Consider the following 14415-nt stretch of genomic DNA (forward strand, 5'->3'; position numbering starts at 1 on the left):
CCACTACAATAAAACATCCCATCACAAGATATATTTAGAAAGCAAAGGACATTCTTTCTTTATCACCCAGTTAAACACAACTACAATTAATTGAGAAAATTATAAATTATTCCTCATTGATTTTGCAGGTGTTAACTGTTAAGGATTTACCAGCAGCCCCAAAATTTCCTTAGTGTATAGAGGACAGAAGTTAAGATGGTCAACTAGAGGACCATAGTAAAGTTTAAACAAGAATTGTTAAAGTCTTAAAATTTCTCTGTAAAACCATTTAACTACTGTTCCTAAAATGTTCTCTAAGGGATATCATTGCTAATAATGGATACTTACAGACCATCTGGGTGAAATAAGTTAAAGAATTTTTCTTGTACCTACACTGCAAATTAATTATCTCTGCATTGATCTTCCTTCTGTTCCAGTCTACTTCCCTTAAATGCCTCCATATGTTGTACAGCACAAAACAAACCATGTTTGAACAATGTGTTGATATATACAAAATTCTGCTTAATTTCAGTTATGGTACCTGTGAAATGTAGATATTCCAAATCATACTTTTATAGGCTTCATATTGCTTGAATATGGTAGTTACAGGACAATAGTTATAGCCTCATTCCACTGTTGCTCCAGCACATTATAAAGAAAATAAACAGCTTGTTCTTTATTTAAAGGTGTCCTCAACACTCACCATTAGTAGCTTTGGTGTACCATAAATGCAAAAGCTTTCATAAAACCATCATTGCTTTTGGGGTTGTTCATTTTCTACGTTATCCAAGAGGACACTATATTTCTGTAAAAAGATGAAATCGTTCAAAGAGTGGAGGTGTCTGAATCTAACACAGTTCCTTTAAGCTTCCCAAAGAGCACAAAGGAAGAGCTGGCTAGGATGGAAATGGTACTTGTCATGTGACAGAAGAGGCAGAAAAGCAGGAAAAGCAAAACTGGGATAAATGTGGAAGTCTAATAGAACAGAGTAGAACAGAGGGCAGCTGGAGCAGCTGAACCAGGGACAAAAGAAGGACAGAAGGCAAGTTTCTCAAATACACTATTATCTTATTCATCATAAGTAAAGATGGATGGATTCACCTTCTGCATAACCAATGTCAAATGAGCAATTCTTCATGACGCAGCAGCTGCATTCATGCTCTTCTCCAGTGAAGGAACTGAAATTATATAACAGAACTAGTTAAACTTCTCTGGAAATCTCACAGATCTCAAACGAAAAATAATCTATTACTAACTGTCATCTTTCTTCCATTCACTTTAAAATCCATCTGATAACCAGATAGTACATAAAAGTCAGCAGTATTTACCTTTGCTCATAAAGTTTTTCCAATCAGCTACCTGGCATATCCCTAAAACTGGAAATATTGTTTTCTGTGTGCTTAATCCCAGCTGGTTAGGTCTGGGGACTTTTCCCATGTTTAAATTCTACACCAGATTTCAAAATTAAATACAAAAATGAGAAGAGAGGGTACCTGGAAAACTCCAAATCTGGAGTGAAAATAAAAGCCAACTCTTATTCAAATCTTTACTTTCTTTTACAACTCAGAATTTCTAGAGTTTGAGATAGTATTTTGGAAGGCTTGAGACTTGTCATATTGCAAAAAAAAAATAAAAATCAACCTATAACAGGTTTTGACATTACTCAATTAAACTCACTGGTTGGCCAATGAAAGTGAGCACCACTTGCCACAGAAAATGAAATATTGCATAATGCCCACAAAATTCTAAAGTTTTACACTTCAGCAGATCTGTTAGACATCTTCTTGTGCCCCAGCAAACATCTTACTTTAAACTTGATAAATTTCATAACATAATTCCAATTTTTCACTGATTACTAGTATACAAGATTAAGGCCTTAGTGCCTTCAATTTACATACAGAAGAGTGAGAATAGAAATGATAACAATAAATATTTACTAATACTAAAATTTTTTTAAAAACTTAGTGATCATCAGTAAACCTGACTGTAACTCTGGGGTTTGTGAGATATCTGAAAGACCTGGCATTGCTCTGGATGACACTGTTGCTTTCTTCATCATCTTTGTGCTCATACTATAATGCAATGTGTCAAAAAGCCTGAAATTAAAAGGAACAAAAAACAGGTCAGGTCCTTTCAAAGTAGTGAATATTTGGCCCACAAAGTTTTACTTACACATAAGGAAACAGTCTCATGGTTTCTTTTTCTCCATATTTCTGTTTAATTCCACTGTGAAATGCAGAGCCATCTGAGTCTACATTAGGCAAAACACTCACTGCACTCCAACATAATTGGATAGCAGATCCACATATGTTCACAGGCACAGACATAATCTTCTCCATATTCAGCACCGCCTGTTGATTTATGGACACCTCAGATCAATGTATGTCATTTCAGTCATTTGCCACAAAAGCTGTGGGGCTTGGAGGTGGATTTTTAATTTGAAATGTGGACTGATGATTCCATTTGGGATTGGGTAGCGTCTGAATAATAGCTAGTATGGAATCACAGTGTTTCTGAGGGTTAGAGCTGAATGCAGGGCTTAAACAAACATGGGTACAGTAACCCAGGTAGAGCAGGCAGTGCCAATCAATTTCAAAGGGGCAGGAGGGCTCCTGACCTGCCCCTGTGGGCAAACAACAGGTTTGCACTGGCTATGAACATCCCGCCACACCAATCTCCCGATCTCTGACACTGCTCCAGTGAGTGGATCCAGGGGCTGCGTGGGTGGATCCAGGTAGTGCTGGACATAGCCAGCACGGCAGACAGATGGTCCCGCACTGGGCCAGGGACACTCTTCCTACACCACAACTGCTTTGACAGACACTCTAAGCCCTCGGGCACACTGAGAACCAATAACCAGCCCCAACATCCACACATACTCTCTCTCACCACAAAAGGGTGGGAGAGAGAGCCCTTAAAAATACACCTTGACCTCAAAAATTGCAAATCTGAGCAACCCTCTTCTATTTTCCCCTCCAGACCAGGCTGCAATGAGTACTTTTGGCCTAGCAGACACTGACTTAAAGCAAAGCTCACACTTGCGTTTTAAGTCAGTATTTTCTCACAGTTGACAAGGAAATAGGGAAAGCCACCAAATCTGTGTTCTGTCTGTGTAATTCTCTGAGATATTACAGAATAAGGGAGCCTAACACACCACAGAGACAAGAATATGCTGTGTTTCAGCCACTGTCACAAGGGGTAAGCGATGCCTCAATATACAGCGATGTTCTTGGAACACCTTTGGAACCCCCCACAGTGAATGTTCATTTGCAACAAACCACTGGGGATAACAAGAGCTGTGGGTTTGATTTGTACAGGCACAAACTGTAACCCACTGGCTTGACTGAAGCCACAGACTGGAATAACTGCTTGGCATGGCCCAGCTTCCTTCACTGGCCAAGACCCCAGGTTTGGTTTGCCACAAGAAAGGGATGAACTGTATGTAGGCACTGCTTGTAGCTGACTGCCCACAACATGGCTGCTGTGGGATACAGCTGTGTGTGCATGTATTAGCCTTGGAAATACTGCATTTTAACTTACTGAGGTGCTGGTTTGGGGGGCGGTTATTTATTTTATTTTCTCCTGTTAAGTGGGAATTGAAGCGCTGCATTGCCTTAAAACCTATGCCACTTGTTATGAGGTAATAAAGTTACATCCAATTAATTAAGGGAAAAAGCACTACTCTTCAATTTACTTGCCATTTACTATTCACTAGATACAGAATCATTCATGCTCAAAAACCAGGAAACCACATATAGGGGAAACAGTAATGCACAGAGGAGGACATTTCTCTGGAGTTACAATTTCGCATCAACATGAATTGCAATAAATGGATCTTCAGCGTCGGTATTAATCTGGAAATTAGCCTTTCCATCACTAGAAACATACACCTGTTTTCCAGTACATTTGTTGTCCTCCTTTTGTCCAGAAATAACATCACAGTACGTACCAGCAGGCAGTCCAGTTTGCAAATAAACACTCATATTCCTGTGTGAAAATAAACAAATGCTATTTATCCATTATTTTAAAAACAAACATTTCAAATTGTGTGCAAGATTTTTGAACCTGATGCTACTCCCTTACTCTGAAGAGCAATGTGAAGCATGAGCTTTCTGATCATACCCCTGCTTCATTCCCTATGCTCCTAGCACCAAGCCTGCCAGAGTTCAAGAAGTCTTTGGATGATACTCTTGGGCACATGAGGTGACTCTTGGGGATGGTCCTGTGCAGGGCTAAGGGTTAGACTCAATGATCCTTGTGTGTCCTTTCCAACTCAGAATATTCTGTGATTCTGTGATTTGAGCTCTCTAGACTTGGCATACACTTGAATAACTCGGGTTGTATTGCTGATGAGGGATGCTATGGTTCTCTCTGGGTACAGTGTTTCTCACATTGACTTACCAGTCATCATTATTGAAAATGATGAAGCCTTTATTACCACGGCCAAAAGCTACTTGATTGCTGCCATTGTCCCACCAGTTGGAGAAAGGCTCACCATCCACCACGTTACGGAAGATAACCATGTTCCTGAAAATACAAGGAACGGCTGTCACTGCAGCTGCAAGAGCTCTAAAGCCATGAGGAATACGAAGCAAAAGCAACTGCTTTCACTTAGTTTTTTCTCCCACAGTGTCCTACTTTATCTGACGCCAGCGATGTTCACAAACCCAGTCGTTGCCACAGGTAGTGTCCTCATTGATTGTCACGGGCTTTATTGAGCCATCTGAGTTACTTGGGGGTCCAACCCAGTCATTGATGTCCTGTAATTCAGAAGTTTATAACTTCTTACTGAAAATGCAGAGAGCCTCTTGGGAGAGAAAAGCTAGATGGAGCAACAAATTTTCACCAGTTAGATCCAACACGGCCCAGTGAAATCCCTTAAGACACTGTGCTGGACTACTTCTAGGGCCCTGCTCTGGTCCTTATCCACCACAAATGCATCGTCAGCATTACAGGCTTACCTTTCCATCAACAAAATATCTTGGCCAGTGGAAACTTGACATCACACGTGTGAACCCATACGGATGGGCCAGCATGAAACCAACTGCCATTTTATAGAGCCTGTTGGTTGGACAAAGCAAGTCATGAGACGTACAAAGAGAAACCTGCCAGAGAACAGACAGACAAAACAGCACCCAGACAAGAGCAATCTCTTACCTGGCATCCCAGAAGGTCAGAATAGCAGATCCACCGGCCCCGTGCCCCCGCTGGTTGTCGTGATTGTCCACAAACACCAGGGCTCTGTCGGAAGGCACAAAGCCCCAGCCTTCTCCCCAGTTCCTAGTCAAAAACACAAAGAGCTGAAGCTACCCCGTCAAGTGTTGTATCCAGTGTAGCCCAGATAAATAGCAGCATTTCCATCCTTACTTTAGGTAGGCCATCTTTTCTCCGTTCCACTTGCGGATCACTGTCCCCAGCTTTGCACCGTATTTGAACTCTGTCACTCGGCCATTTCCAAAGTACTCGCTGCCTGTGATCGGCTCTCCACCCAGGTCAATTACCTGGGACAGGAAAGACACGGTACTGCTTTCTACTTAAAAAACAAACAAGTAAAAGGCATCGCCTTTAACATTGTTTTAAGCAAGAGGTAATACTCGAGCTAATTATATGTTTTTGCCTTCCTGCAAAATTGTATTTAAATACAATTTTCCCCTTTTACCTCAACCTAGCTGTGAACTTGTTTTCCATCTCCATCCTATATCTCCTTATGCTGATTGTTCACTAATACCTAATTAATGCTTGAGCCGTATCAACTTCATATCAACTTCATATTTAGTTTAGTTTAGTCACCAAGTCTGCTTCCAGCAGTTGGGCAGCCACATTTCATTCTGTAGCTAAACACTGTTTCATTATTGGCTCTAGTGCTTGCAGGTCCGATACTGATTTAATAAAATGTGTCTATCAACTTTAGCTTCTGCTGACTGAAACCAGCAACTACCTGCTTCTTAGGTCTTGTTCGGATTCCTTATTCAAATATAAAGCACAAATTCAGAACATCAAGCAACACTAGCTATGGCACTGGAAAACAAAGTTTCAGACTGTAGACACCAGTTATGTCTTCTGTTACGATTTATTATCCAGAATTTAAAATTCAGGAAGTGAAATCTGTTTTTTTAGACCAACAGATTTTTTACACTAACTTCAATGCAGTAAATTTCATCTCAAGTGAAATTTCCAGGTGAAAATTCCAGAAGATCCAAAACATCTGGGGCATTCTGCACGCCAATTACCATTTATGGGCAGATTAGATATTTGCAAATTATGGTTATTAAATCTTGATGATGATTTCTATAAATCTTGAATCTGAAAGGTGCTTGGGCTCAGCCAAGCAAAGCGTTGCTTTCCGTGTGTGAATGAGTCCATACTGTGCCTACAAAAAAATGCATTTGTTCAGTAAAATTTAAAAAAAAAAAAAAAGATTACCTCCTGGTAAATGAAAGGTTTAGTTCCTTCAGGAAACCACGCAGTATTTAGATCTTTCAGCTTGTCTAAAATCGCCTTCACATCCCCAGGCCACATGTGCTTGGCAGCATCAATTCGGAAGCCTGCTACACCAATGTCAATGAGATGGTTCATGTACTCAGCCACCTTTGAGCGCACGTAGTCCTTCCCCAGGGCCAGATCCAGAAGGCTGACCAAGCGGCAGTCCCGGACCTGGGCAAAAATTCTGAAATGAAGCATTTTTCCCCTAATAAACTAAACATAGTGTTCTGCATACATTTTGAATTTTCTTGCCTACATTACAATGTCAAATAAAGCATTCACTAGCCTTTGTATACCAAGCATATCTTTGCCTTGGACAGGTACCTTGGACAGTCATCTACACAGAAGGAGCATTAAGAAATCTGCATTTACCCAATTTACGCATTTGCAGTGCTGAAGGATTAGATTATAACAGCCAACCTATTACATTTATAATCAGCTTTTTAAATGCAAGTATAAGGCAAAGTATGATAAATTATTTTTACTCAGTACAGTCACTTCTTTTCTGATATATGAAAGATTTCTAGAAATTATATTCCTAAATATTTTCAAAATCGCAAGTTACTTTAGCCTTCTAAAAAATTAAACTCTAATTTCCCATAAATACAAAATGATGGGCACTGATTTTCATCAAAAGAATACTTTAAACAGACACTGAGTATACTGAGATGCTTTTTCTAAGAACTCTCATTATAGGTTTCCATGGCTATGCACATCTTCCTGGAAAGAGCAAGGTGCATTAGTCTGTCTTGCAAACTGTACTAAAGAACAGTTCCTTCAGAACTTCTTCTGTCATTTCTCCAAAACTCCTTTCCCCTCAACTTAGATTCAGGAAAGATCAAAGGCATTTGAAAGGCATAAGACATTATTCAAGAAAAGTAGGTATTTATTAGTAGGTATTTATTTTTAGAAGATAATTTTTTATTCTTTAGTAGTTATGAAGTCCTGACCTCAAAATCTAACATAGAGGAATAGATAAGCTCCTGGGAAATATCTGAACAGAAGGTCAATTTTCAAGATTTTGGCATTACTATTTTCCTTTAAAGAATCCTAATCTCTCTTTTCTGAAATTGAGACCAAAGAAAACTTCCAAATTACAATAAAAGGCAAAAAATAACTCTTACTTTTTTTTAAACACAAAACTCCCACACAAGGTAATCGCTAAATAGATTTTATGAGCTTGACATTGTCTTTATAAAGTACTTAAGCATATTTGTCTAAATCTGAAACTGAGCCATTGTCTCAAATAGAGCTAACCCTTTAGGAAGTGGCATTCCTGATAGCAACACTAACATCTATTATTAATTTGGATAGTTTTCTATGAGGCATTTTGTTTTAAAAAATGTCTGACTGTAAATGAGAGCAGAGAAACCACAGTACAGGAACAGATGTACATGAAAATCATAGTTCTAGGTTTACCTGAGATATATCATGATAATTCTCAATGTCTCCACTTCTAGATTTACATTTACCATCATTAAAGTCCCAGCCAGAATACGGCACAGCTGGAAAATCTTCAGTCTTTGCATTGAAATAGCTTCCACAAGTGGCATGGTCACCAGCACCAGCATTAGCTCCACACATATGGTTGATTACTGCATCCACATAAATATATACCTGGAGAATAATATTCACATAACAATTTGAGAAAGCTACTTCCCACAGCATCACTAATTAATGTTCTCTCTCCCACACCTCCTGCCTTACCCCCCTATATATGCTTGATTGCTTCACCCAATATTTTATTCAAATTATTTTTCTTTTATTAGCATACAGCAATGGTGATACAGCATGCAGCCCTACAAACAAGCAGATAACATTGCATCCATTTTTTAAAATGGTAGAAAGGAGGATCCTGGGAACTACGGACCTGTCAGTGTCACCTCTGCATCTGGGAAGATCATGGAACAGATCACAAAATCAAAGAATGATTTGGGTTGGAAGGGACCTAAAGATCACCTAGTTCCAACCCCTTGGCCATGTGCAGGTACACCTTCCACTAGATCAGGGTGCTCAGAGGCCCATCCAGCCTGGATCCTCCTAGAAACTGTGCTAAAGCACATGAAGGACAAGAAGGTGATTTAAGACAAGGAGCACAGTTTCACCCAAGTCCTGTCTAAGTAACCTAGTGGCCTTCTATGATGGAGTGACTGCATCAGTGGACAAGGCAAGGGTTACAGATGTCATTAATCTGTACTTCTGTAAGGCCATTGACACCATCTCCCACAACATCCTTCTCTCCAGACTGGAGAGATTGGATTTGATGGGTGGGCTATTCAGTGGATGAGGAATTGGTTGGATGGTCGCATCCAGAGGGTAGTGGCCAACAGCTCAGAGTCCCAATGGAAATCGGTGACATGTGGTGTCCCTCAGGGATCCGTACTGGGACCAGTGTTATTTAGTGTCTTCATCAATGACACAGATAAAGGGATCAAGTGCACCCTCAGCAAGTCTGCAGATGACACCAAGTTGAGTGGTACAGCTGACACACCTGGGGGATGAGATGCCATCCAGAGGGACCCAGACAAACTTTAGAAGTGGGGCCATGGGGACTCTCATGAGGTTCAACAAGGCCAAGTGCAAGTTTAGCCTAAATACAGGAAGCTTTTTCACAATGAGGGTGGTGAAACACTAGCACAGGTTGCCCAAAGAGGTGGTAGATTCCCCATTGCTGGAAACATTCAAGGTCAGATTGAATGGGGCTCTGAGGAACCTGATCTAGTTGATGATGTCCCTGCTTATTGCAGGGGGGTTGGACTAGGATGACCTTTTAAGGTCCCTTTCAAACAAAACTATTCCACAAAAAAACTCACCATCTTCACTCCAGTGCTACCATGTCTTCCCTTCCAAATTACTGCTTGTCTGTATCCTTGCATTGTTAACACCAGAAGGTTTTCAAAGCACTTACTCCAACATTGTTGCACCTGGTCACCATGTCTCTAAATTCAGTCTCATTTCCAGATCGTGTGCACAGCTTGTAGCTGACAGGCTGGTATCTTTCCCACCATGGCTGCTTGGGGTCAGTAACAATAACATTTTCATTTGGAGGTGAAATCTGTGAATAAAACAATGGCACTTGGTAACAGGGTACTGATAGTGGTTAATGTGTTTGCCCACATTAGAGAAAGAACATAACCCATATAGATACTCAGTATCCTCTGCTTACACTGAAAATAAAAGACTTAGGCCTGCCTTTCAGCAGGTAGAAAAATACTATAAAAATTAGGTCCATGGACATAGTGTCCTAATAGCTTTTGTTACTGCAGGCCTCAAAGATAAAAAAAAAAATGTCTGAAATCAAAGAATTAGGTCAGCAGATATAGGATCAGAAAGGAACTGACTGCATAACAACTGATGTAACATCCTGTTCTTAAAACTGATCCAACTTTCCATTTTTGTAGTGTTTTGGACAAAAGCATTCTTGACCTAATTCTTCCAAGTTTCCAGGTGAGTTATACCTCTTCCAAAACTTTACAGACTCTCTTTAGGATACTTTTCAGGCAACAAGCTTTTGCTGCTACCTCCAAGTCTCTGGGCACAATCACTTGATCCCACCATTTCTCAGAAAGATCCCTAGGCTGCAGCCTACTTAGGTGCCACAGCTTTGTGACCATCTCAGCAAGCCATCATCTGAAAATCTTTCTTTCTGAGACACTGTCAAAGAATGGCTTAAGAAGACATATAGGCATATAGCACAGTCTGAAAAATCAGTTTAAAAATCAGTCAGGTCTTTGTGTCTGGAAAGAAGGTTGCAAAGAAAAGCCGTTATTATTTGAATATTATGGGAGAGTTCTTACTCAGGCCAGCTTGCAAACTTCTGGGTTACAAGAGACAGGCAGGCTTCTCATCAATTTTTTCCTGAGCAATCTGACATGCAACCTGAAACAGCTCTCCAGCCACACTACCCCACCCATCTGACAGTACTGGTTCTACAGGAACATGTCTCTGTTGTTCAGACAGAACAGACTCACCTAGGCACACCCCCACCAGAACCTGTGTTCAGTTCATTTCTGCCTGCTCACAGTAGGTTCCTACAAAGAAGGGTCTCTAAATGGCTTACTGTGACACTTCACTTAACAGAGAGAAACTTACCAGTTTGGATGAACACAAATAGCAGCCTTTCATACTTAATTATTTAAACCTTCAGCACTTTGTTATTCTGAGAGCCATTTTTTCAGTCATAGTTCTATTTTATGTTTATCTAGCTCTTAAGAGCTTCCCTCGATTTAAATAATATCAAGCAGATAAACATAGGTTACTCTTCACAGCAGGAAAAAAAAAAAAAAGATTTAGCCAACAATATGCAATTCTAATTCATCTAAATGTAATAGCACAGAATGCAAAATGTGTACTTTGGAACAATGAAATAAAGTCATGCTTTCTCAATGATAGCTGAAGAATATATCTGTCAGCATTTACTACTTCCATTACCAATTTCTATTTTTCTTTCTCACTACCTGTCCTTTGAACATTTTGAACAAAATTGAACATTTTCTCTGAAAAACAAATTATCATCCATGTAGCAATTTTACTACCTACTGATAGGAACAGACATACCTGAACTCCTCCAAATCCATTAGGAGCTAAATAGCGTTCACACTCCAGGGCAATATCCGCCCAGCGCCATTCAAAGAGATGCACAATAGATGTCCTCTTAGAGAGGGTGTGGGGGTTGTACTGCCCCCAGCAAAACCCTACAATTAACAGAAGAAAATAGATACCCATCCTGTGCTCTGTGATCAGCTGCACTCTTCCTACTACCTATTTATGCTCCTGCAAGAGGGTAAAGTACACATTAGAAAATACACATTTAAAAGTAAATGCCCACCTCTGGCACTATATTTAACTTGACTGTCATTTTGTATGAGAACTGGATTCTATCTATGCTATATCAACCTCCCATACTTGCAATAACTTTGTTTTCCTGAAGTTACAACTAAGATGTTGATAGGCTGTCTCCCATAAGTTGTATTTTTATTAGTATAAAGCCAAAAATGACCCCAAAAGGCAAAAGAGTTGTTGTATAAACTAAAATGGATATTTTGTTTCTCATTTTAATCCCTAATATTTTACATTCCTATTTATCCTTGAGAGGTATCTTTTTTTCAAAATGGCGTTACTATGACTTGCACATATTTAGACAAGAGAAGCAGAATATTTCTTACTGTGAGTTGTCACAAACCCCCACATATTTTAGAGGTCTAACGTGAGTTATGAATATCATGAATATTCATGATATTCATGACACCTGTCATCCAAACAACCACCCTAACCTTGGAAGATCTCTCAGACACAGAAATTATTATAGCAACTCAAAACCAGAAGTGCTAATGTCTAATCTCTGTACACTTGCACAATTTCTGTGGAGATACTGTCCTCCCAAAGGACACAAGGCAATGGCAGACATTAGAAGTGCTGTGAAGCTCCGTAATCAAGAAATCTCCTTCTCAGGGCCGAGGTACAGAGTTCTGCATATGAAGAAGCTTTCCAGAGGAGGAAAATCAGCTGTATTACCTTCTGATGAGCTAGGCTAGGAACTCTATTTCCCAATTCATATCCTATTTGTATTTACCTGTGGACAAAAACAGAAGACAAGCTTTATATTTAAATTGTGTCTCCTTTTTTTCACCTAAAGAGATACAATCTGTAACAAACCAGAAGTTAAACAACTATCAAGGTTTGCATTACTCTATTTAGGAACTTGTTTTGCACAGTCTGAGATACAAAAAGTACTACAAGGAGGAGTTTTGCAAACAAAAGGCTGAACTACTACTTCCCTTAAACAACAAAACACAAAATCTTGTTACTTTCCTCTTTGTATCTGTTTATTACATTTGGGAATGCACTGCTGAAAACTCCAACCTGCTATGATACCCAGGCCAAAGTTTATATCAAATCTTCCACGACTTCCACAAAATGATCCTCATTTTTGTTTCAAGGAAATGATAATTCATATCCATCAGGCAGCAGAGCTGCACTCTTTGGAGCAAATTCAAGCACAAAATACATCAGTTTATATATAGTACAGAATCTGCTTTCCAGAGCCTGTTGCTATCAGCTGTCACTACTCTTCACAAGCAGATAGAGTTATTTAGAATCAATAGCTTGGTATATTTAGCTTGCTTTTCTGCTTGTGAACAAAATAATTTTAATGAAATTATTTACTTGTAGATCTTTGGTAAAGTATACAGATAAATTTCAGCCACTAGCAGTTGTTGTGTGCATCCATTTTCATGAAAAAATGCTTCTTTGCCCTGATAGGAAAAACATACATTAACAGAAAACGAGCTAAGAAGGTTTGATTTTCTCTGATGAGAGAAGCCATTTATCAGACTGGCAAATTTTACTTACAGCAGTAAGTACATAAAGCAGTAAATTACACAAAGCAGTAAGACTAATGTACTTTGACCCAACCAGCTCCAAGGCCTAATGCTTGAAGACCCAAGGTTGTTTTTCATTTCTTTGAAATAGATACATGGTTGTTCTGACTTCAGTACAAGTAATGATAAGAGAATGAAGATGTTGAAATCCCCACCACATTTTGATGGCTCTGGCTTCACAACGCTTTTCAAACTTAAAAACTAATAGGCCTGTATTCACCCATGGAAGAGGGCACAACTGACTGGACTTCAGAGAACATGCGAGAAAACATTCTCTGAAGAGCACTATTGCTGTCTTGGACAGCATGAGATCTCAGGTCACCTTGTCTTCTGGGTTAGTCTGTGAAGCTCAGCTGCAATCTCCAACACACCGGCAGCAGCATTTACATTTGCGAGAGGTCTGACGCAGGCCTGCTGAAGCTGTTACAGGATAGCAAAGCAGTCCCTGTCACTTCGAGTCGCTCCCCACAGGACTCCCCTCACCAGCTCCGTGTTTCGCACGGGCGAACCAAATCCCGCTTCGGCCGCTCCTCCAGGGCCCGGCAGGGGCAGAGCCGCCGGTCGCGAGTGCCCGGGCCAGGCCCCCCGGCTCCCCGAGCTCCCCCGGCCGCGCACACGCCCAGAATAGCGGCGGAGCCCCGGGATCCCGTACGTAGGTGCAGGGCTGGGCCCAGTCCCGCACCCACCGCCCGCCCCCAGCACCGCCCCTTTCCGCCGGGAAGGAGCCGGGCACCGCACGACTGCGGCAGAGCCCCGGGGAGCGGAGCCCGCCTCGGTATACCCTATTTGGGATAGCGATTTTCTTTCCCCTGCAATGCTTGGTTTGTTTGCCACTGGTTTCCTAAAGTAGCTTGCCTTGCTACTGTTCCCGTTGTAGGCCAAACACTGCAGCTCCTACCCCAACTAGCAGCTCCTGGCAGAAGGTCCTTACATGTTATATATAGACGACTATATACAGCTATTTACTTTAGTTTTGGTTTTGTCTATTCCCAGAGAAAATAAATATTTTTCTATGACTAACTCCATTAGTTACTTTGTATGTCAAAGCCACTCTAGCAACACTAAAGTAGAAAATATCTAAAAGTTTCATATTACACACAATTATGTTGATTCAATATAAGATTACTGTCTGGAATATATTTGTTCTTGATATTTGGGAAAGGAAGGCTCTAGGGACATACAGTTATTGTATGCCTTAAAAAAGTATTTCTGTCCTTGAGCACAGCACCACCTTGCTGTTACCCTACTTCACTGCTTTGAATACTCACTGGCCTTTTATGCACTATTTTAATAACTTGGTCCTGTACTTGTAGCTCAACAGGGGTGTCAGGACACACTATCATAGAACCATAGAAACAAAGCCCCAAATACAAACCGTCAGCAGAAACAGGTATACAAAAACCCAGCTGACTTAAAGGACTGAAAGCTTTTCCTCCTGACTTCCAAAAAATGTTCTCTCAGCAACACTGCAAAAGTTTCCTTGATAGTTTATGAGTCTAAGAAGGTGGATGTCATGTTTTATTTGTATTTTACTTTAATAATTCATGGCTAGGCTTTGCGAACAAAGATTTAG

General features: G+C 40.4%; 1 protein-coding gene across 6 annotated transcripts; it reads right to left on the bottom strand.

Annotated features, from left to right (window-relative positions):
- Positions 1 to 1906: 1906 nt before the first annotated feature.
- Positions 1907 to 13421, bottom strand: LOC113951028 (pancreatic alpha-amylase-like). 6 transcript variants are annotated; one of them, XM_027651533.1, is made up of 13 exons: positions 13165 to 13420; positions 11977 to 12034; positions 11020 to 11235; positions 9371 to 9517; positions 7882 to 8079; positions 6403 to 6633; positions 5347 to 5480; positions 5137 to 5259; positions 4941 to 5040; positions 4618 to 4739; positions 4381 to 4506; positions 3868 to 3966; positions 1907 to 2075 (listed from the first exon to the last, which is right to left on the bottom strand). In XM_027651533.1, exons 3-13 carry the CDS (start codon positions 11185 to 11187, stop codon positions 1922 to 1924), a joined length of 1602 nt encoding a protein of 533 aa, XP_027507334.1. In that variant the 5' UTR covers positions 11188 to 11235; positions 11977 to 12034; positions 13165 to 13420; the 3' UTR covers positions 1907 to 1921. The 6 variants fall into 6 exon arrangements, with proteins under 6 accessions (XP_027507334.1, XP_027507335.1, XP_027507336.1 ...); XM_027651534.1 differs by lacking the exon at positions 13165 to 13420 and adding an exon at positions 13063 to 13160; XM_027651535.1 differs by lacking the exon at positions 11977 to 12034 and having other exon boundaries at positions 13165 to 13421.
- Positions 13422 to 14415: the final 994 nt, after the last annotated feature.

Source organism: Corapipo altera, unplaced genomic scaffold (assembly GCF_003945725.1).
Source record: "Corapipo altera isolate COAL_440 unplaced genomic scaffold, ASM394572v1 57, whole genome shotgun sequence".
Classification (NCBI taxonomy): domain Eukaryota; kingdom Metazoa; phylum Chordata; class Aves; order Passeriformes; family Pipridae; genus Corapipo; species Corapipo altera.